This window comes from Ailuropoda melanoleuca, chromosome 2 (genome assembly GCF_002007445.2).
Source record: "Ailuropoda melanoleuca isolate Jingjing chromosome 2, ASM200744v2, whole genome shotgun sequence".
In the NCBI taxonomy this organism is placed as follows: Eukaryota; Metazoa; Chordata; class Mammalia; order Carnivora; family Ursidae; genus Ailuropoda; species Ailuropoda melanoleuca.
The window spans coordinates 92,674,340-92,696,837 of NC_048219.1; the positions used below are offsets into that span (position 1 = coordinate 92,674,340).

The 22,498-nt window shown below is 39.2% G+C and overlaps 1 protein-coding gene across 5 annotated transcripts in view; it reads left to right on the forward strand.

Annotated features, from left to right (window-relative positions):
- The first annotated feature begins 3,579 nt into the window (after window positions 1–3,579).
- Window positions 3,580–22,498, forward strand: part of IWS1 (interacts with SUPT6H, CTD assembly factor 1) — a 39,889-nt gene continuing 20,970 nt past the window's right edge. For 2 of the 5 annotated variants that reach the window (XM_034654351.1, XM_034654350.1), the window contains exons 1-3: window positions 3,581–3,902; window positions 5,912–6,030; window positions 20,653–21,802. In XM_034654351.1, the coding sequence (XP_034510242.1) occupies window positions 3,869–3,902; window positions 5,912–6,030; window positions 20,653–21,802 (1,303 nt within the window). In that variant the 5' untranslated portion in view covers window positions 3,581–3,868. Of the gene's footprint in view, window positions 3,903–5,911; window positions 6,031–20,652; window positions 21,803–22,498 lie in introns of all 5 variants that reach the window. The other 3 variants (XR_004623433.1, XM_034654349.1, XM_011235381.3) reach the window with 3 other exon arrangements.

Here is a 22,498-nt window from a genome sequence, read left to right on the forward strand (position 1 = left end):
TCTTACCTGTAGAATGTTATCAGATTTTTGCAATCTGAGAAGTGAAAAATAATATATCAATATGATTTTAATTTTTTGTCTTCTTTTGGGGTGAATATCTTTTCATGAATCTTAGAGCCATTAATATTTTCTGTGAATTGTCATATTAGTTATCCATTTTTCTGTTATTAGTTTTCTTTTTTTTTTTAAAAGATTTTATTTATTTGACAGAGAGCGAAAGAGAGAGAGTTTGTGTGCAAGCCCGAGCACAAGAAGGGGGAGCAGCAGGCAGAGGGAGCGGGAGAGCAAGGAATTCAATGTGGGGCTCCATCCCAAGACTCTGAAATCATGACCTGAGCTAAAGGCAGACGCTTAACTGACTGAGCCACCCAGGCACCTGAGTTACTAGTCTTCGTATTGGTTTCTTCTATAGTCTTCTCTAGGGAGATTAGCTCTTGGTCTCTAATATGAGTTGGAAAAAAGTTTCTTTTCTTAATCATTTATATTTTGGTTGGGCTAATAATGTGTTGTTTTGCCATGCACACATTTAAGTTTTCATTTCATTACTTTTTAAAAATTTTTATTTTAGGGTCAAATGTTTCAGTTTTTTGTGGCTTTGGGCTTTTCAATCTTTGTTGGAAAGTCTTTTTCTCTCCATATTTACTAAGGAATTATTAGGTTGGGTTTTTGTACGCTGTTGTAGTTGTTCACATAAATAAAATTAAACCATTTATAGTATTCTGTAGTTTTTTTTCACTTAATCTGGATATCCATGTGAGAGCTGAAGATCCACTTCAATAATACTAGTGTGCTATGCCATAATACTGTTGTTTAGTGATTGATTATCCACTATTAATGGCTTTCAAGTGAGTTTCAGTTTTCAGTATCACAAACAACTAGGTGGGACAAATCTTGCATGTGTTCCAGTGAATTGTGAGGCTGCGATGTGTAAGAAAGAGCACAGGAGTGCAGCCTTAGGATGCGCTTGTTCCATTTGTTTTTTTACTAGCAGGGCCCCCTAGTGGCTCAAGCGTAAGAAGGAGGGTCAGAGTTGGGAGCCTGGGCTTCTCTGATAGAGAATAATGAAACTAAGGGGCCTTCAAGCTTTCTGATTTAACTCTCTCATTTGACACACACGGAAACTGAGACTCATGTAGGAGGCCAGTATCTTGTCCCAGCTCAGTAAGCACAATAAGCCCAGAGGCTGGCCCAGAACCCAGATCTCTGAGCCCCAGGTTGCAGCTCTGCCAGTGTCAGGCTGTTCCTTATATGGCCTCCCTTTTGGGTGGCCTCTCCACCACCACCAGCATGGACCAACTGTGCCGGGGCTGTCCTTAAAATTCAAGGCAGCTGAGACTCAGAAAGGCATATCTGTGCCGCTCTAGCATTTTTCTATTGGGGGCCCTGAGGGACAGCCAGTTGGTGAAAAGGCTCTGGGGGAACTCTCTGGGGTCTGCATTTGCATTAGGATACTGCTTTAACTAAGACTCTGTTTATTTAATTCGAAAGGTGTGTCCTGTCTCACTAACTACATTGTTGGCTTCCTGAGTACAAAAACCAGATCTGATGCTTCTTTGCAGCCTCTGGGTCTCGGCACATTGCTTCATGTTCAGTTGGCTTCTGTCTCTCCATTCTTCAAACCACTGGAACAGTTAGAATCTTTATGTTAAAATTCAGTAATTATCCTCTTGCAATTGCATTGTTTAGCCCAATCACTTTCACAGCTGTTGGTCTTGTACCTCCAGTGAAATTACAAGCTCTTTATGGCAGCATTTGCACTGGGTTCCCAACCACTGAACCTCTTCCTGGACTTCTCCACAATAGTGTGCCTTATTTACACAGGCATACTCTCACCCACTCTCTTTAGAAGAGAGTTTAGATCCTAGAGTCTCCTCTATCAGATGAAGGGAAGTTCATATTTTAATTTTATACCTCTGGTTTCAGGCACTATTAATTCCTCGTTCTTACGATTCTTGTAACAGCCTGAGAAGATGTCATTCCCATAGTAGGGGGCAGGTTTAGATTTCAAAGCTGTTTCTATTACACAGAGGAAGGAGTGAACTCTCTTATAAGAAAATAAGAATTTCTAGAGAGAAACCACCCCTCTCTCTTCCTTCCCTTCCCATGCCCATTTCTGGAACCTAGAACTGGGTTCTGTCAGCATATCCTGACTGGCTAACAAAGGGTTCAAGGAATAGCAAAGCAGGGATATGTCTCGACTAAGGGCACTTTGAAACTTTATAGCAGAGATGGCATCAGAGAATCCACATCTCTCAAGCCCAAGGTAGGAGGTGGACTTTCCAGGGCACCAAATGAGGCCTTACAACAGGCTAGGCATACCTAGATATCCAGTCTATGCTTTGATAACAAAAGGCCCAATGTATGTAGGTCTACACATCCTAGGGAATCCTTGCTTACCTCTACTGGCCCTCCTCTAATCAAAACGCAAGAACATTCTCCACTTTGAGACAAAAGCAAACAAGTAAGGAAATGGATTTTATGTAGATTGTAATAGGGAGAGCACTCCAGAAATGAAGATCAGAGTGCCTATCCAGGTTGTTTTTGCCTTAGACTTTCGTAGGGAGGAAAAGTGGGATGATTTGCAATCAGAAGTTTCAGTCAGGTGAACAGAAAATGTTTATCTCTGTCCAGCTAGTTTCAGTGTGCAGGGCAGACTTCTAATCATTCATGAAACAAAGAAAAAGAAGTTGCAGTGTCTGAGTGGCCCTTAGGAGCAGGCTCGGACGCAAGGGGAAAAATCTTCTTTGCCTGGCCTTGTTACAGGCTAACAAAAAGGTCATGAAAGAGTGAAGAGTGAGTTTTATCTAAGTCATAGGCAGAAGGGTGGTTCTTTACAGAAAGCCCTTCAAAGATAACTGATTGGTCAGGCGGTTTCTTAACCATTGCTGTTCACCAGGGGCATAGGGCTCAAGTAAAGTTTAACAGTGTCTTTCATCAGGGGTCCCTTTTGGAAGTAAAAAGTTGTACTTCGTATTACTGACCAAATGGCTTTTTAACATGGGAATTAAATTATTATTATTTTTAAGTAGGCTCCATGCTGGGGTTTGAACTCACAACCCTGCAAGACCTGAGCCGAAACAGTCCGACGTTTAACCGACTGGTCCACCCAGGCTCCTCAAGTTGTTATTTTAAAAAGATAAAAAAGGAAGAAAAATGCCTTGAAAGGAGGCCCTTTCAATCATGCCAGTTAGTAACACACCACAGTCGCCGAAGCTTTGAACTACAAGTTCCAGAGAGCAGCGCGCCACTTCCGTCCCCTACTAAGGGCGGGAATCAAGCGCCTCGCTGCACGACGGGAAGCATACTTAATTTGCCGCAAAATGAAAATGTAGTTGTAGCGGGTCTTCATTTTCCAGAGACATAACTGAAGAAGATCCTCAAACAAGGCGCACGGGCAGAGAACCAAAAAAGTAACGTAATCATCTCCCTGGGAAACATATCCCACTCCACCAAAGGAAGGTATTTAACCGAAGCTGGAGCTCCCGCTCAATTGACCCAGTAGTCTCTTTTCCGGCCACGCTGTGCGTCATTACCGTTGCGTCTTCTCATTGGCCAGATGATAGGGGACGGCGCCTGCGCGCTGCATTCCTTTGAGGGTCGTGGGCAGACGCCATTTTAGCCCCAGAGGTGCTTCTGGGAAGTAGAGCGCGAAGCCACACGCCTGCCCGTCTGCCGGGTACGGCCTCTTTTGCCAGGGCTTTTAGGTCGAAGTGTTTGCGCCTGCCGCAGCTTACTCTCCGCACTCTCGAAACTCTAGTCGAGCGGGAGCCTCTGAGCATCGGGCCGCGCCATCGGGGGTACATCGCCAGGAAGGAGGTGACGGGGGCGGTGCGGGGCGCGGACACTCCCCGCCGAGAGCCCGCCTGCCATGGATTCGGAATATTACAGCGGCGACCAGTCAGGTGGGGCAGGGACCTGGGGGACAGGGCTTGGGGGGCGGAGCAGTTACTCTGCGAGGCTTGGCCTCTCTCACCCTCGCGGGCTAGGGAAGGGAGGCCTCGGAGACGTTCCTTCCCCCGACTGGGCCCGCCATGGACTGTGAAGCGCTGCGCGAAGAGCCCGCCGAACCGCTGCGGCCCCGAAGTTAGAACCTTGGAGAAGGGATTCTAGACGGAGAGCCGTTTTCTGAATCGGCGAAGTTCTTCGCCGAAACTGCGAAGCCACTTCATGTATTAAGCGCTTCTATGTGCAAAGTCCTAGGGAAGGTCTCTCCTGTTACGGATTTTTTTATTTTCTGGCGTTGCGAGTGTTTTGCGAGAATTCAAGGGAGCGGTTCAGTAGGGGGTGCGGGATCTTTCCTAGACTTTTCACACAGAGTTAGGGCTGGTTTAATCTCTCCTCAACGTTTGCAGGTAAAGAAAACGTAGGACCCTTGTTTGAGTTGTATAAATATTTTAGGGTAAGGCGTGTACCTCTGGCACTTACTGGTGATTTTATGCCTTTCTTTCACCTTGACATTTCCTCTTTCTCCTCACTGAAGTTTGATCTTCTTTGTTTCCTGTTTGTTCAGTAAACACTGGGCACCCCCTTTGCTAACACTGTACTAGGCACCGGAGATTAAAGGACGAATAAGGCATAACCTAGTGGGGAAAAAACTTTACGTTTCTTTTCACTTTGTGTCCTGGTTCCATGAAGTATTCTGTCAGGAGTGCCTAAATGTCTGAATGTTAATTTCATTTCTGTTTTGAGTTCATTTCGATTCGCTATACGATAGCGAATAGTGATGATTACAAAACGCGTTTCCAGGCATGCACTGCTGTTTTGCCTACAATATTTGCTTGATATTTTCAAAATAGTTTTCAGTTCTTTCTAAATTATTAAATTATTTTTCAAATAAGTAATTATATGTAATACATGTCTGTGGTTTAAGTGCTGGAAGACTTGAAAAAATAACAGTTCCCTGACTTTTCATTCTTATGGCCATTTTTTGATATTTACCTTCATATTCTGAATTTATGCTCTTTCTTGTTGCATCATTTTTAGGCATTCCATAATGATTCCCTTTTGTGCCAGGAACAAGATTTTAGCCTCCATACTCTCACTGTTGCAGCATAATTATTCGTTACATTTCAAAATTATTTGTAATTTGTATAAATATTCTTTACTTCTTAGCTAAGTAGAGTAGCTCGTTAGTATGATAGTGATTTCATTCTTACACAGCTTTTTTGTTTCCCCGTAGTCGACTGCTTCATTTTTAAAATTTTGTTTATTTTTATTAAACTTCTAACCAAGTCTTCCCATATCCTCCAACAGCCCTAAATCCCTCTCACAATACAATTATACTGTGTTTTTAAAGTATTCGTTAAAGGTAGGTAGCAATTCATTTTTACAATTTTGTAACAGTACAGTATATGCTTTACTTTAAGGAGTTTATACTATTTCTGTACTGCAGTTCCTTTTGCTCTTCATTCATAAATAAATATTTACTATACCAGGCAGTGTTCTGGGCTCTAGGGAATCAGCAGTGAACCAAAATCCTTGCTCTTTTGGTCCTTTCATTCAAGTGAGGAAAGACCCACATTAAACAAAATAACTTGGTAAGTCATCTAGTATGTTAGAAGGTGGTAAGTAAGTGCCGTGGAGAGAATAGACTCAGGTTTTAACATAAAGTCGAAATAGTTAAAGAGCACACTATTATTTAGGTGTTGTTGACTTGGTCCTTAGTGAAGTTTCTTAAGCTTCACATTTCTTTATGACGTATTTTTTGCTGCCACATATGTCACAATACGTGTTCTGATTGTTGGTATTTATATATAAGCGTTATACTGTTGTCTTATTTACATTAGCTTCGTTAGTCATGCTTCATCAGTGGTAACCTTTGCTCTTACATTACTCTTGATTCATTGTGTTCATTTCGGTTGTAGATGTCATCCATCTTACACCTTAAGTGGGTTTTTGTTTTATTTTTAAGCAGATGATGGTGGCGCTACCCCAGTACAGGATGAACGGGATTCAGGGTCAGACGTTGAGGATGATGTAAATGAGCAGCACTCTGGATCAGACACTGGAAGTGTAGAACGTCATTCAGAGGTATTGGCTAAACAACATCTTTGGGGAGGCTTTTCCCTTGTATTCTGTGAGACATGTTTTTATTTAGGAGTTGTGGAGATCCTGTCACATGGTGTAGGCTTCAAACCCTGGGAGTAAAGGATTTTAAGTTAATAGAGAACTGTTTTAAAAATAAACAGGGATAGTCTGCTTTCTTAGGAAATCACAGAGAAAGAGTTTCTGCTTGGGTCCCTCTTCAGATAGTAGGCAGTTTTCAAATGTGCATATTGATTCAGAAAATGGGCCAGGCCCTTTGACATTTGAGTAGGCCTCCCCATTCCCAAAATGATGTCTGAAAGGAGCAATGAGCATTTGCAAGATGAAGAAATATCAGTTGGGATAGAAAGTTATGGGGATTATCACCTATCAGAATTCTTATCAGGATTTGGCTTTCTCAGTCTGAACTGTTCCAGTGTATATAATATATGTAATGACAGCAAATAGAATTTAAAAAGCTGTTTTTGATTAATAATACGGAGTAGTGTTGGATCTTGTGTACAGCACTTCAACATATTTGGCGTAATAAACGTTTTAAAAACTATTTAATTTCCTTCCCTGGTTACACAGTCTGTACTACACAGTGTTAACAAAATAAAATTGGGACATTTTTTCAAGAATTCAGTTACATGTTTTTGGTAAACAAACAAACCCATAGGAATGATAAAGATGATGAGATTTTCTTTTAAAAGTTCATGTGTCATACATTTTGTTTGATTACACAGGAACAGAAAATCGTCCAATTTTAATAGGAGATACAGTTTTTAGAGATTATTGATTCTGTCCTTTGACATGTCATGAGTGTACTTAGACATCCAACAAATATTTATTGAGCATCTGCTATGTGTCAGATTCTTTTGAGCTATCCAGGACTAGATGAGGTCCCACCATCACCAAAATGCTTCTCTTGGATTTGTTTTTCGTAAAGGAGAAAGACATTAAACGGTATTTTTTTTAAAATTGTGTAGTTAGGAGATGATAAGTGCTGTGGAGAAAGAAGAAAGTTAGAAAAGGATGAAGGGTGCTAGAATAGAGGGCAGGTTCTGTTGTTAAATAGGGAGGTACACATAGGCCTTATTAAGAAAGTGACTTTCTATCAAGGTGTGAAGGGAGGTAAAGGAATAGTCATGTGGCTTTGTAGAGGAACACACACACACACACACACTCTCACTCACTCACACTCTCTCTCTCACGTTAATTCCAGGCAAAGACCCTAAGGTGTGAGTGTGCTTGATGTGTTCAAGGAACACCAAGGACCCAGTGTGTCAAAAGGGGAGTAAGTCGGGGGCATATGAGATTGGAGGCTAAGTAGACTGGGAGAAAGGCTTATCTTTTAGTTATTTTGTTGTTACTCAATTTTTTGTATGCTCTTAAGTATTTAGACTAAATTCTAATAATGTATTAATTGATGGGTAGAAATTACTTGATAATGTAAACATTATTACAGTTCATTAGTGTGTAGGGCTTTATTGAAGTTTCCACTTTGGAAAATAGCATGAGATGATTGACTCGGCTTCATGATTCAGTTGTAAATGTAATGTGGGCTTACCTTTAACCATCTTCAACTACTTTTTTGTAATGAGGTGGATTCTAAGTAATGTGCATGCTGAAAATTTGGAAACTGTATTAAAAGCTTAAAGAAAATTAAAGTCAGCATACTGTTACCACAGAATGACTGTCAACTTTTTGTATTATTTGTCCTGCACTTTTATTTTCTCATATATATAATTTGTGTGTACATTTTAAGTTACTTGAAATTTTACTGTATATATTTTGTATCTGTATAATATTTTATATCTGTTCACTAAAGGTTGTACCTAAGAATTTCCCTGTGTCATTAAAAGATTTTCACTGAGCACAATTTTAAGGCTCTCATAATTTTCATAAAATGGATGCACCATTAATTGTTCAACACTTTCCTGATCGTTGACCTTTGGAGTGTTTAGGTATTAAAAATGAAGTCCGCTGTGAACATATTTTTGTCCTTTCCATAGATAATCCCTTCCAGGAGGATTATCCTAATTTTTTAAACTACTAGGCTGTAGTTTGAATATGCCAGTTTTATCCTTATCAAGTGTTGAATTTTGCATTAATGCTCTTTTGGCTGTTTAAAATGGCTTCTCAAGAGAAATTTTGGATTGTTTTCTATGAAAAATATTTTCTAGAAGGTAACGGGATGTTAAAAGAGTACCATTGTATTAAATTGAACAGTGCAGATGACAGGCCCAAAACCTAAAAAATGTCTGTTAGTTTCCTGTTGGCTGCCATAACAATTTGACACAAATCTGGTGGCTTAAAAGAGATTTATTATCTTATAATTCTGGAGATCAGAAATCTAAAATGGGTCTCAAGGGGTTACTGGATTAAAATCAAGGTATTACGAGGGCCTCGTTTCTTCTCTAAGGGATAATCCATTTTCTTGGCGTTTTCCAGCTCTGTAGATCAGTTGCATTCGTTGGCTTGTGGTTCCTTCATCATCAAAGCCAGCACCATAGCATCTTCAAGTCTGACTTCTGCAGTCACATCTCCATCTCTTACTCTGACCCCTCCCTCCTCTTCCTTATAAGGACCCCTGTAGTTATATTGGGCCTACTCAGCTAATCCAATCCAGGATAACAGGATAATCTCCTTATCTCAGGTTCCTTAATTACATCTGCACAGCCTCTTTTGTATGTAAAGTTAACACGTACAAGTTCTTTTTTTTTTTTTTTAAAGATTTTTTAAATTTATTTATTCGACAGAGATAGAGACAGCCAGCGAGAGAGGGAACACAAGCAGGGGGAGTGGGAGAGGAAGAAGCAGGCTCATAGCAGAGGAGCCTGATGTGGGGCTCAATCCCACAACGCCGGGATCATGCCCTGAGCCGAAGGCAGACGCTTAACCGCTGTGCCACCCAGGCGCCCCTAACACGTACAAGTTCTGGAGACTAGGATGTGGACATCTTTTGGAGAGGCATTATTTTGCCTACTAAAGATGGTACTCAAAACATGGTTCTCCAATAATGCAAAAAGGCTTTTCCCATTTACATTTTAGAGTTTAGGCTGGTTTCTGAAAAAATTCATTTCACTTACGGTATTCACTCTGTGTGTGTTTGTTTAGATCTCTAAGGAAAGTTTCAAGAAAACTAAAAATAATATTTTTAAAATTAAAATTAATCTAAAATATAAAATACTGAGAATCAAGATAAGTAACAGTGCTTTGCTTGTCCATATTGGAGCCTGAGACAAATGGAAAAATCAGTAATACTTTTTTTTTAAAATCTTGATATTTTGTTCATTATGGACTTTGCTATGTCATCTGATCTTGAAAATTATCACTTGTCTTTTTTTAAAAACCGCTTTATTAAGATAAATTTACATACCCTACAGTTCACCCATTTAAAATGTGCAGTTCAGTCGTCTTTAGTATATTCACAGTAGTGCAACCGTCACCACAGTCAATTTTAGAATATTTTTGTCACTTCAAAAAGAAACCCTCTAGTTCTTACCAGCTTATTACTCACACCCCTCCCCCCTTCCCATCCTTCTGGACATTCCATATGAATGGAATTACATAATATGTGGTCTTTTGTGATTGGTTCTTTCACTTAATGTTTTCAAGGTTTATTCATTGTAAACCATGTATGTTGGGTATATGTATACACCATACCCATATATGTCGTAGCATGTATTAGTACTTACTTCTTTTTGTGGTTATATTCCATTGTATGGATAAACACGTTTGTCCATTTGTCAGTTGATGGACATTTAAGTTTTTACCTTTTGACTGTTAGAAGAAATGCTTCTATAAACATTTACATAGAAGTTTTTGTGTGGACATGTTATTTCTCTTGGGTATGTGCCTAGGAGTGGAATTACTGGGTCGCATGGTAACTTTAGTCTTAATTGTTTGAGGAACTCTCAGGCTGCACCTGAGTGGCTACACCATTTTACATTCCCGCTAGTAGTGTATGAAGGTTCTGATTTCTCTATATCCTTGCCAACCCTTGTTATTACCTGATTCTTTGATCATAGACATCTTAGTGGGTATGCAGTAGTATCTTGTTAATGTTTTGATTTGCATTTCCCTGGTGAGTAATGATGTTCCTTATATTTATGTCGGTATTGGCCATTCGTGTAACTTGTTGGGAGAAATGTCCATTCAGATCCTTTGTTCGTTTTTTAACCGGGCAATTTGTCTGCCTTATTATTGAGTTCTAAGAGTTCTTTAAATAGTATGGATACACGTCCCTTATTAGTTGACTGATTTGTAAGTATTTTCTCCTATTACATGAGTTATCTTTTCAGTTTAGTGACTTTTTGACACAGAACAGTTTCTAATTTTAATGAAGTTCAATTTACCTGGTTTTTTTTTTTTTTCTTTTGTTGCTTATACTTTTAGTGGCGTGTCTAAGAATTCTTTGCCAAATCCAAGGTCAGGAAGATTCACCTCTGTTTTATTTTAAGAGTTTTCTAATGTTAGCTCTTATATTTAGATCTTTGGTTCATTTTGGGTTAATTTTTGTGCATACTGTGAGATAGGGGTCCAGTTCCATTCTTTTGTTTGTGGATATCTAGTTGTGTCAGCGCCATTTGTTGAAGGGATTGTTCTTCATTGAATGGTCTTGGCTCCTTGTAAAAAATCAGTTGGCTGTAGATGTAGCTGTTTATTTCTGTATCTTCAGTTCTAATTGATTCATATTTGTGTCTGTCCTTACACCAGTGCCATAGTACCTTGAGTAAGTTTTGATATCCAGCAGTGTTAGTGCTACTTTGTTTTTTTCCAACATTGTTTTACCTCTTCTGGGTCCCTTGCAATTACATATATATTTTAGAATCAGCTTGTCCATTTCTGCAAGGAAGTTAGCTGGGGTCCTAGTAGGGATTGCAGTGAATCTATAGATGAGTTTGGGTAGTGTCATTATCTTGACAATGTGAAGCTACTGATAATATAGAGTATTTATTCATTTATTTAGGTCTTCAGTTTCTTTCAGCAATGCATTGTAATTTTCAGTGTACAAATGCTGCATTTCTTTTTAAAATTTATTCCTGTTTTTCTCTTTGATGCTTAGCGAGTGGAATTGTCTTATTAATTTCATATTCAGATTATTACCACTTTTCCTATTACAATTAATTTCATTATGGTCTGAGAGCATGCTTTGTGTAACATCTATTCTTTTGAATTTATTGAGGTTTGTTTTATGGCCTAGTATATGGTCTGTCCTGGAGAATGTTTCATGTGCACTTGAGAAGAATGTATCATCTGTCTTTGAATCCACAATGTGTCTCCTGCAGTCAACATACAGTTGGATATGTTTTTTTTTTTTTAATCTGGTTTCTGTCTCTTTTTGGGTGGGTAGGGGCAGAGGGAGAGAGAGACTCTTAAGCAGGCTCGATGCGCAGTGTAGAGCCTCATGCAGGGCTTGATCTTACAACCTTGAGGTCATGACCTGAGCTGAAATCAAGAGTTCGACATTTCACCAACCAAGCCACCCAGGCGCCCCTCTGGTTTCTGTCTCTTGATTGACTTGTTTAATCCATTCACAATCTAAATGTTTCTGATAAGAGTTTCAGTCTGCCATTTTAATGTATGTTTTCTGTAGTTTTATCTCTTATTACAGTCTTTGGTTTAAAATCTAATTTGTCTGATATAAGGATTGCCACACCAGCTTTCTTTTGATGTCCATTATCATGATAAATGGTTTTCCACCCCCTCACTTTAAATCTGGAGGTGTCTTTGGGTCTAAAATGAGTCTTTTGCAGACAGCATATAGATGGGTCTTGCTTTTTTATCGAATCTGGTACCCTGTGTCTTTTGATTGGGGCATTTAGCCCATTTACATTCAGAGGAACTATTGAAAGATATGAGTTTAGTGCCATTGTATTACCTGTAAAGTCACTGTTTCTGTATATTGTCTCTGTTCCTTTCTGGTCTGTGTTACTTTTGGGCTCTCTTCCCGTAAAGGATCCCTTTTAATATTACTTGCAGTGCTGGTGTAGTGATAATAAATTTTTTTAGTTTCTGTTTGTCCTGGAAGCTTTTTATCTCTCCTATTTTGAATGACATCCTTGATGAATAAAGTATTCTTGGCTGCATATTTTTCTCATTTAGCATCCTGAATATATCATGCCAATCCTTTCTGGCCTGCTAAGTCTCTGGTATAGGTCTGCTGCCAGTGTAATGTTTCTACCCTTGTAGGTTATGGACCTCTTGTCCCGAGCTGCTTTCAGGATTTTGTCTCTGAGATTTGCAAGTTTCACTATACCGTGTAGAGGTATTGACCGATTTTTACTGATTTTGAGGGGGGTTCTCTGTGCCTCCTGGACTTGAATGCCTGTTTCCTTCCCCAGATTAGGGAAGTTCTCTCCTATAATTTGTTCCAGTATATCTTCTGCCCCTCTCTCTCTTTCCTCTTCTTCTGGGATCCCAATTATTCTAATGTTGTTTTGCTTTATGGCATCACTTACCCTTTGAATCCTCACTTCATGACCTAGTAGTTTATCTCTCTCTTTCTCAGCTTCTTTATTCTCCATCATTTGGTCTTCTTTATCACTAGTTCTGTCTGCTGCCTCATTTATCTTAGCAGTGAGAGCCTCCATTTTTTTTATTACATCTCATGAATAGCCTTTTTTATTTCGACTTGATTAGATTTTAGTTCTTTTATTTCTCCAGAAAGGGATTCTCTAGTGTCTTCTATGATTTTTTCAAGCCCAGCTAGTATCTTTGTTATCATTATTCTGAACTCTAGTTCTGAAATCTTACTTATATCCAGACTGGCTAGGTCCCTGGCAGTCAGTACTGCCTATTCTCTTTTGTGAGGTGAGTTTTTCTGTCTTGTCATTCTGTCCAATGAATACTAGATGTACAAGAGAACAAAATCCTAAAATGGCAACAATGACCCCAGAGAAAAATACCCTAAACAAATCAGAAGAGACCTAAAACTGGAAAATAAATAATTAATTAATTAAAAGAGAGAATATAATCAGACAAGTGAACAGAATAGAGCAGAACACTGGATCCTGTGTGTATTTTGGTCTGTTAGAAAACTAGATCCCAAAATTGTAAAGAGAGAAAAACTTATATATGTACAAAAATAAAATATAATGAAAAGATAGAATGTAACTGTAAAAATGAAAATTAAAAGATAAAAAAGAAAAACAGAAGGAATGTAAACAGACAGGTGAAGAGAACAGAACAGTACACTAGATTCTGGGTGTATTTTGGTCTGTTAGAAGAAACTGCATCCCAAAATTGTAAAGAAAGAAAAACTTTTTATATGTACAGAACAATACTAAATACAATGAAAGGATAGAATGTTTCTGTAAAAATGAAAATTAAAAAATATTTTTAAAAAGAGTTGATAAAATAAGAAATTGGCTGAAAAAGGAAAGAAAAACAATTGAAAGACTGAAGAATCATGAGGAAAAAACCATGAATTCTATATAGTATTTTTTTGCTAGTGCTGGAGTTTTGCAGTTCTCTGTGATCAGTAAACTTGGTCTTAGCCAGATGTTCTTGCTGAACAGAAGGGGGAGGGGCCTGTTGTGTTGATTCTCAAGTGTCTTTGCCCGGGGCCAAATTGCACTGCCCTTGCCAGGGGACCAGGCTAAGTAAGCAGCTCTGGATTGCTGTATGTGGCTTTTGTTCCCTGAAGGCTTTCTGTGCTGCTTTAGAGGATGAGAATGAAAATGGCAGTCTCCCAATCTCCAGCTCCAAAAGCTCGAATACCACTTCTCAGTGCCGCCTCAGGAAAAAAGTCAGTCACTCCTGTCTCCCTGGTTTCCTTTTGCACTCCTTGCTCACCTAGCCTATAACTGTTCCTGTCTCAGGCACGCGACCCCCTATGGAATCTCCAAACTGTGCAGACTCCTACGGCATAGACGCGAGCCGCTCCTGAGGGAGGAAGGGGGGGTCTAGGGGGTTCTGCCACTTGCTGGGCCCCTGCTCGGAGAGCAGTTGCCTGACTATGCCTACGTTCGTGATTTATGGCAACCCTGAGCTGAGAGCCCACTCCTGGGCTCACTGATTACAGCTGGCTTCCCCGTTCCGATACCTGGGAACTTTGCTGCATTCAGGCACCCTTGGTCTTCCTGTGACCCCAGAGATTCTGAGACCGCACTGTTCCACCTAGGATTCCAACCCCCTTCACCACCTGAGCGCCTTTCAGGCAGGGAAGTCCCTCACCAAAGCAGACTTATAAAAGTTCTGATTTTGCCCTCCGCTGCTGTATCAGTTTCCAGTAGCCAGCTTACAGAGGCTCCCAGCAGTTTATCTTCCCATATATGGCCTAGGATTCACTTTTCCGCACCTCCCACCTTGCAGAAAGTGGTCACTTTTCAACTTGTAGAGTTGCAGCTGTTCTTTTCTTAGATCTCTGTTTGAGTTCACAGGTGTTGTTCAGACTGATTTGATAGCTATCTAGCTGAATTCCTGGGACCAGATGAAACTAAGGTCTACTCTTCCGCCATCTTGGACTAGTTCTCTTTCACTTCTTTCATTAAGTTTATTCCTAGGTATTTTATTCTTCTTGATGTATTATTAATGAGATTGTTTTCTTTCTTTTTTTTTTAATGAGTTTGTTTTCTTTTTTTGAGGTTTTGTTGTTACTGTATAAAAACACGACCGATTTTTGTATAATGATTTTGTATTCTGAAACTGTTGAATTCATTGATTAGTTCTAACAGTTTTTGGTGTTCTTCTGTATATGACATGATATCTGCAAATAGTGACAGTTTTACTTCTTCCTCTCTGATTTGAATGCCTTTTATTTCTTTTTCTTGCCTAATTGCTGCGGCTAGGACTGCCACCACTATGTTGAATAAAAGTGTTGAGAATGGGCATCCTTGTCTTATTCTTGATCTTAGAGGAAAAGCTTTCAGCCCTCCCCATTGACTATGATGTCATCTGTGGGCTTGTCATATATGGCCTTTATTATGTTGAGATATTTTCCGTCTTTACCAGTTTGTTGAGAGGTTTTTTTTTTTATCATAAATGAATGCTGAATTGTGTCAAATGCTTTTTCTGCATCTATTGAGATGATCATATGATTTTTAGCCTTCATTTTGTTGATGTGGTGTAATGTGTTGATTGATTTGTTGAGCTATCCTTGGATTACTGGAATAAATACCATTTAGTCATGGTGTACTGTTGAATTTGTTTTGTTGAGGATTTTTGCATCTGTGTTCATCAGCGATACTGGCCAATAATTTTCTTGTAGTATCTTTGTCTGGTTTTGTTATCAGGGTAATGATGGCATCATAAAATGAGTTTGGAAGTGTTCCCTCAGCCTCCTCTTCTAGTTTTTAGAAGAGTTTGAGAAGGATTGGTATTAATTCTTCTTTAAATGTTTGATAGAATTCAACTATGACTTACTAACATCTTTTTGACTAGGTTCCTAAAAGGGATATAAACATCAGTGGGATTTTTTTCATCAAATGTATTTGTTCTTTGTAGAACATGTTAGAAACTCAGAATCTTCACATATCCTTTGTGGTCAGGCAGATAGTGAAAAGGGGAAAGCTTTTTAAAAAATCTTTTTCGATAGTTGTCACCAAAACCACACATTTTTAATAAAGCAATATGAATACAAATATGACCTGGTTATAACTAGGTGCCAGTTCTAATTTTTGTTGTTTTACTTGAATATTTTCTTGGACAGCATGAAATTAGCTTTGTGGTTTATGGTCAGCTGGTTTTTGTTCCATGGAAAATGTATTGAAGGAAATGTGTATTTTAAAATCCAGAAGCCTGTAGATTTCATTTGTGTAGAAGGTAGAAGAGGGTCTCACAAAAAAAATAGTATGTGGGACTATTGACATAGAGGTTGTTTGGAAATGGAGCCTGGCTTCTCATTGTTTTCTAACTGTAGGCAAAGCATGGTAGGCCCACATCCATCTACTGTTAAAGTTGGGGGACAGTCCCATTAGCCTAACCTCATTTTGAATTGAGTAAAGATGGCAGTCTGCTCTTGTTTGGATCTTTCCACAAAGAGGTTGTCCTAATATGAGGAAAGCATTCCTAGGAGAGTACATCAGAGCCTCTAGAATATTCTTTTTGGCACTGCTGTCCTTGTTTATCCTATTTCTTACCAGTTCTTTTGATTCCATCTGTACTTTCTTTTCTTTGTGTTAGGTTTCAGGCTTTGTCATTGAGTCTACCAAATTGAGGAGAAAAATATTTTTTCTGTTGGTTCTTTTCTGTTAAGCATTTTCTTATGGGGTTCTGTTTCATTTTGGTGAATTTAAGTATCTTTTGTATACTAAAGGTAAAAGATACATTTTTTAAAAAGTGGTCTCTGATCTTAAGGGTCAGTGTATTATAAAGATAATTTTGTGAACCACCTTAAAGTGAAGTAGAGGTACAAGATGCTGTGGGGGTATGAAGGAAGGAATGGTGATAAGCAGCTTAGCCTTTTCAGATGATGTGTTTGAGCTGAGTCTTGAAGGGTGAATGTTTTGTAATTAATAATACGATACTTTGTTATGAATGGCTAATAGCATTTATTGAGTGGCACTGTGCTAACTACTTTTCATACATTTGTTCCTCAAAACATCCCTCTAAGGTATTGGTACTATCCCTAACTCCCATGAGATTGAGAACACTGAGGCTTAGAGAAGTTAAGAAAATTTTCCTAGATGACAGAATGGAACGTGGCTGAGCTAGGGTTTGGACCCCGGATCTTTCCAATTCTAGAGTCTGTGTTGTTAACCGTTAACATGCACACAATCCATTCTATCCAGAGAGGGAAATGGAAGAGGCTTCAGGAAGAGGCTATTTTTGCCCACTTTTGGGATATGAAAAGGAAAGTGGGGAAAGCTATTCGAGGCAAAAGGAACAGTATTTGTAAAGGCATTGAGGAATGAAGTAGTGGGTTCATGTGTCTGCAGTAGAATTTTAACCTGTGGTTAGAATCACTTAGATTAGATGTCAAAGTGCAGATTCTGTGACCTCTTCTTCAGACTTGCTGGATTACTACCTGGAGCTTTTTCACCAGTTCTGATGCACATAGAATCATTTGGGAAGATTGGGAACTGCTGGTGCAGTGTACAGGGTTGATACTGGAGATAGGGCAGAAATGAGTCTCGAGAGGTAATAGGCAGGAATAGGAGTTTGCGTCATCATTATGAACTCTTAAGCTTTGTGTGCAGTTTGCTTTTTCTACTATTCATCAGGAGTGCTTTTGTTTTTGACTACCTGATTCTAAGGTGAACCAGCTTTTGACAAAGGATGCTTATATTATATAGCTTCATTTTATTATGTGTATGCTTGTGCAAAATTGGAGTTTCTCTAAGGGCACTCCAGGAGCTACACTGGATAAACAGTGTTGTGTATAGTAGCACTGTGTAATTCTTTTGCTGAATTTCTTAGATTCTTTCATATGCTAGCCTGGAACTAAGGTCCAGTGAAATATGTTTTTGAAAATCTGTAGAAATTTCTTCATGGCGTTTAACTGTGTGACTTGGTATTGAATATTTTACCAATTTATAATGGTAGGTTAGTATGCAAGTTCAACAGTTTTGACTCTTCTAATGGATAAGGAAGAAACAAGTATCCTGACTTTGGTTCTTTATAAGGATTTCTATTTGACATTAATACACTGTGAAATTTACAAATTTATATTTGCTTTATGTCAGTTTTATTATTTACTTTATAATTTTTAAATGTTAACCATCTCTGTGCACATGTATTGTGGCCCTGATCCATATGGAGTGTGGTTTCTATTTGTATGCTGAGCCAAACAACCAGATCATTCATTATGGCTAACCAGTATTTATTTGTATCTACAATGTGAATGATTATAAGAGGGAGGCATGAGGCATTATAGACATTTTAAAAAATTCTAAGAAACCTCAGAGTCAATTTCTCTGACAGGTAACAATTAGGGGATTTTTAAAATTCTTATTTAAATGGCAATTTCTACAGTTGATTTGTTATACGCATATCTGGCTTTTTTAAAAACTGTATTTTGGATTTTTTAAGTTTGCAATTTAATTGTTGAAACCAGCCTAAAAATTTTGAATATTGTTTTGATAACTTTTAAGTGTAACTGTATGATTTCTAATATACTTTTCCTAAATCCTGTGATGTCACTGCCTAAATGCATTCTCCAACTTGAGTCTATCAACTTAGCACTTTCTTACTGCAGTGATTTCTCACCTTTTTGTCTTCACCATATCAAACATAGTGAATAGATACCCAGTTTTTATGAAACTCCTCAAAAATTGATGAGAATTTCTAAGTTTCACAATCCTGTCCAAATGTAATGTCTTTGTCATGGTTGCTTGTATTATTTATTTATTTTTAAAGATTTATTCATTTATTTATTTATTTGAAAGCGAGGGCAGGAGTGGGGGTGGGGGACAAAGGGAAAGGGAGAAGCAGACTCCCTGCTGAGCAGGGAGCCCTACAAGGGACTTGATCCCAGGACTCTGGGATCATGACCTGAACCAAAGGCAGACGCTTAACCTCCTTAGCCCAGGCGCCCGATGGTTGCTTGTTTTAGAATGTATACACCATGTGTCTGGAAATTCAGGGTAGAGTGTATCAGATAAGTTTTGGGATGACTGTCTTGTTCATGATATCTCTTCCTCTCTGGCAGTGGCTCCCAGTGCTGTGTCCATGCTCCAGCTGTATAACCCAGTGAATACTGAGTTACGACATCTGATACTGCTGTGGCCAATTAGGTCATCTGTCCCGGGAGTTTAAAATTTAGATCCTAGACACAGAAATTTAACATGGTTAGAGTGAGTCATGGTATTGATAGTGCTTTAGTAGAAAGGTCCTTGAGTTCCCTTTTCTAAACTCTCTGAGCTGCCTTGGTTCCTACCCTTTCTGAGTCTTCAGTCATTCATTCCACTTTGATTCTGGGAATAGTGTTCTTTTTTCTGAAGATAGCCAGAGATGGCTTCTGTTGTTTGCAGTGAAAATAAATTGAGCTACTCACGAACCTGCTGTTAGAATCATGTAATGGGTATGTCATGGAAAGCATTCCAAAAGCCAGTTACGGTTTTCCCTTTTGCCTCCTGCTTTAGTTCCTCTGCTGGTGTCTGTATGTCCCACCTTCCCTCCTCAGTAATCTTGTTAATATTTTTTAAACTCTGTTATCACAAACCGGTTGCAAATACCTGTTGTCTGCACACCTTTTATAGCTCAGTCTCATATAGATCACTTCCTGTAGGCTTTCAAAATAACATGCATACCTTCGTGGTAGTGCATATTAGTTTATGTTGTTATGGTACGTTTGGCTGGCTCATTAGAAAGCAGCTTCTTAGGATCAGGCATTGAGACATGTTCAGCCTTGACTCCCAGCACTTGGCGCATAGCTTGTTGAGTTAATTATTCCTCACTTTAAATTATAGTCGCCCTTGAACAATATGGGTTTGAACTGCGCAGGCCTACTTATATGTGGATTTTTTTCAATAAATACAATACAGTACTGTAAACGTATTTTCTCTTCCTTATGACTTTCTTCCTTTTTTTTTTTTTTAAAGATTTTTTTAATTTATTCGACAGAGATAGAGACAGCCAGCGAGAGAGGGAACACAAGCAGGGGGAGTGGGAGAGGAAGAAGCAGGCTCATAGTGGAGGAGCCTGATGTGGGACTCGATCCCATAACGCCGGGATCATGCCTTGAGCCGAAGGCAGACGCTCAACTGCTGTGCCACCCAGGCGCCCCACTTATGACTTTCTTAATAGCACTTTTCTCCAGCTTACTTTATTGTAAGAATATAGTATATAATATATATAACATACAAGATATGTGTTAATTGACATTTTAAGTTGTTGGTAAGGCCTCCAGTCAACAGGAGGTTAATTAGTAGTTAAGTTTTGGGGAAGTCAATAGTTATACATGATTTTCTACTGTGTGTGTGTGTGGGGGGGTTAGTGCCCCTAAAGATCCCCCCCTCCATGTTGTTAAAGGGTCAGCTGTAGTTTCCCTAAAGCATAAACTTTTGTCCCAGGGTATTAGATGTATGACTGAGACTGCTTCAAGCTTCAATTTTCTTATCATGAAAATTACAGTTATAAGGAGTAAATGAACTAACAGGAGAGAGCCTGACAGGACATTGGACTCTTAATAGGTATTTAGTATGTGTGAACTCTGTCTTTCCTTGTTTGTTTAGATTTGCCTGGGAGAGTGTGTCTTGTATATCATTTGGCCTTATAGTTTCATAGTTTCTTTTCCTTAAAATAATTTGAACTTTATAAAACCCAAGAATGTTTCTTTTAAAAATAACTTGGGTATCTGTTTGCTTGTATTTCTTTGAAAAATATATTTAGGAGCTAGAATTATGTGAGAACGTTAGAGTTTTGGTGGGGTTTTTTTTGTTTTGTTTTTAGAGTCTAGCTCTTCAAGGTATAAGTCTCCTGTATAACAATCTGGGGGTATACTGTACAGATTTTGGTGAAGATTGCTTATATTTTCCCATTTTGGAATCTAAACCATCTTAGCCATTTTGCTGTAGATGATCTTTTTTAAAGTGGGGTGTTACCATAGAAGTATAGAACAACAATTTTATATTGAAGTGTGCATATTCCTACATTTTAAAAAATTATTGAGAAATTTTAACATTTCACTACCAAGCATGTTTTTGCACTTTCCTAATTTTTTCACCCTTGATTTTTCAGAATGAACCTAGTGATCGAGAGGATGGCCTCAACAAAAGACACCAAGTGACAGATTCTGAGAATGATGACCCCTCAAATCTTAATGCCAGTGACTCTGAAAGTGAGGAGCTTCAAAGGCAAAAGGACAGTGACTCTGAATCTGAAGAGCACGCAGAGCCTCGTGCAAGTGATTCTGAAAATGAGGACACTAATCAACATGGGAGTGACTCGGAGAGTGAGGAGACCAGGAAGTTACCTGTCAGTGACTCTGAAAATGAGGAACTTCTTAATGGGCATGCAAGTGACTCAGAAAACGAAGACGTTAGAAAGCATCCTGCCAGTGATTCAGAAGTGGAAGTGCTCCCCAAAAGTCCTGCCAGTGACTCTGAAACAGAGGATCCGCTAAAGCCTCAAATCAGTGACTCTGAAAGTGAGGAACCTCCACGGCACCAAGCCAGTGATTCTGAAAACGAGGAGCTTCCCAAACCTCGAATTAGTGATTCTGAAAGTGAGGAGCTTCCTAAGCCTCGGGTCAGTGACTCGGAAAGTGAGGAGCCTCAGAGGACTCAGGCCAGTGACTCAGAAAATGAGGAGCTTCCCAAACCCCGTGTCAGTGACTCAGAAAGTGAGGACCCGCCAAGGCACCAAGCCAGTGACTCAGAAAATGAGGAGCCTCCCAAACCCCGTATCAGTGACTCAGAAAGTGAGGGTCCCCCAAGGCATCAAGCCAGTGACTCAGAAAATGAGGAGCTTCCGAAACCCCGGATTAGCGATTCGGAAAGTGAGGACCCCCCAAGGAATCAGGCCAGTGATTCAGAAAATGAGGAGCTTCCCAAGCCCCGAGTCAGTGACTCTGAGAGTGAGGAGCCTCAGAAGGGACCTGCCAGTGATTCTGAGACTGAGGATGCCTCCAGACACAAGCAGAAGCCAGAGTCAGATGATGACAGTGATGGGGAGAATAAGGGAGAGGATACAGAAATGCAAAATGACTCCTTTCATTCAGATAGCCATGTAGACAGAAAAAGGATCCAGAGTTCTGACAGCGAGGAGGAAGAACCCAAAAGGCCCAAAATTGACAGTGATGAAGATGAAGAAAAAGTGGGGGAGGAGGAGAAAGTAGCAAAGCGAAAAGCTGCTGTACTTTCTGATAGCGAAGATGAAGAGAAAGCATGTAAGGAATTGTTTTTGGACTTTTTATGCATAGTTTTAATTACTGTCTAAGGTTGTAACTGTGAAGCATGGTGTTTATGAAATGTTACATCTATAGTCCCTCATTCAACTTGATCTTCTAAAATATTACTAGGACACTAGTTTTGCTTGGTTTTCAGTGGCTAATCTTAGTATTAAATTTGCTTTGAGTTAACCTAGGAGTATTAAGATCTGACTAGTTCAAAATAGTAAACTAATGGGAGTTTCAAATGGGAATAGAAAGATTTAGTATTATGTGGGGGAAGGGTAATGTTTCAAAGAAATATGTTTATATGAAAACCCAGCTGTATCCAGAGTTAGCTTCAGGTGTGAACAGTCAGTGCACAGTTTCCATCTAGATAGTGACTGAGTTCCCACATCTTTTTTGGGTACCTGTCTTTTGTGAAACATGGTCGGATACCTAAATACGAGGAAGTTTGTGAGGGGGACTGTATTTAGAGACTCTGTGTCTCTGTAGCATATATCTTTGTTAACCTGGGATCCTGTTTTCATGGATAATAATTTTTACTTGATTACTTTTTCATGAAACTTCCTTGTTAGGGTGGGGAGACCTATTCCCTTAAAACCTGGCAGTTGTTACAGGAGAAGGAGAAAGAGCATCACACATGTGCCATCCAGTTTACTAATGGAGATGAGAAATTCCAAACTGGCCTGCAGT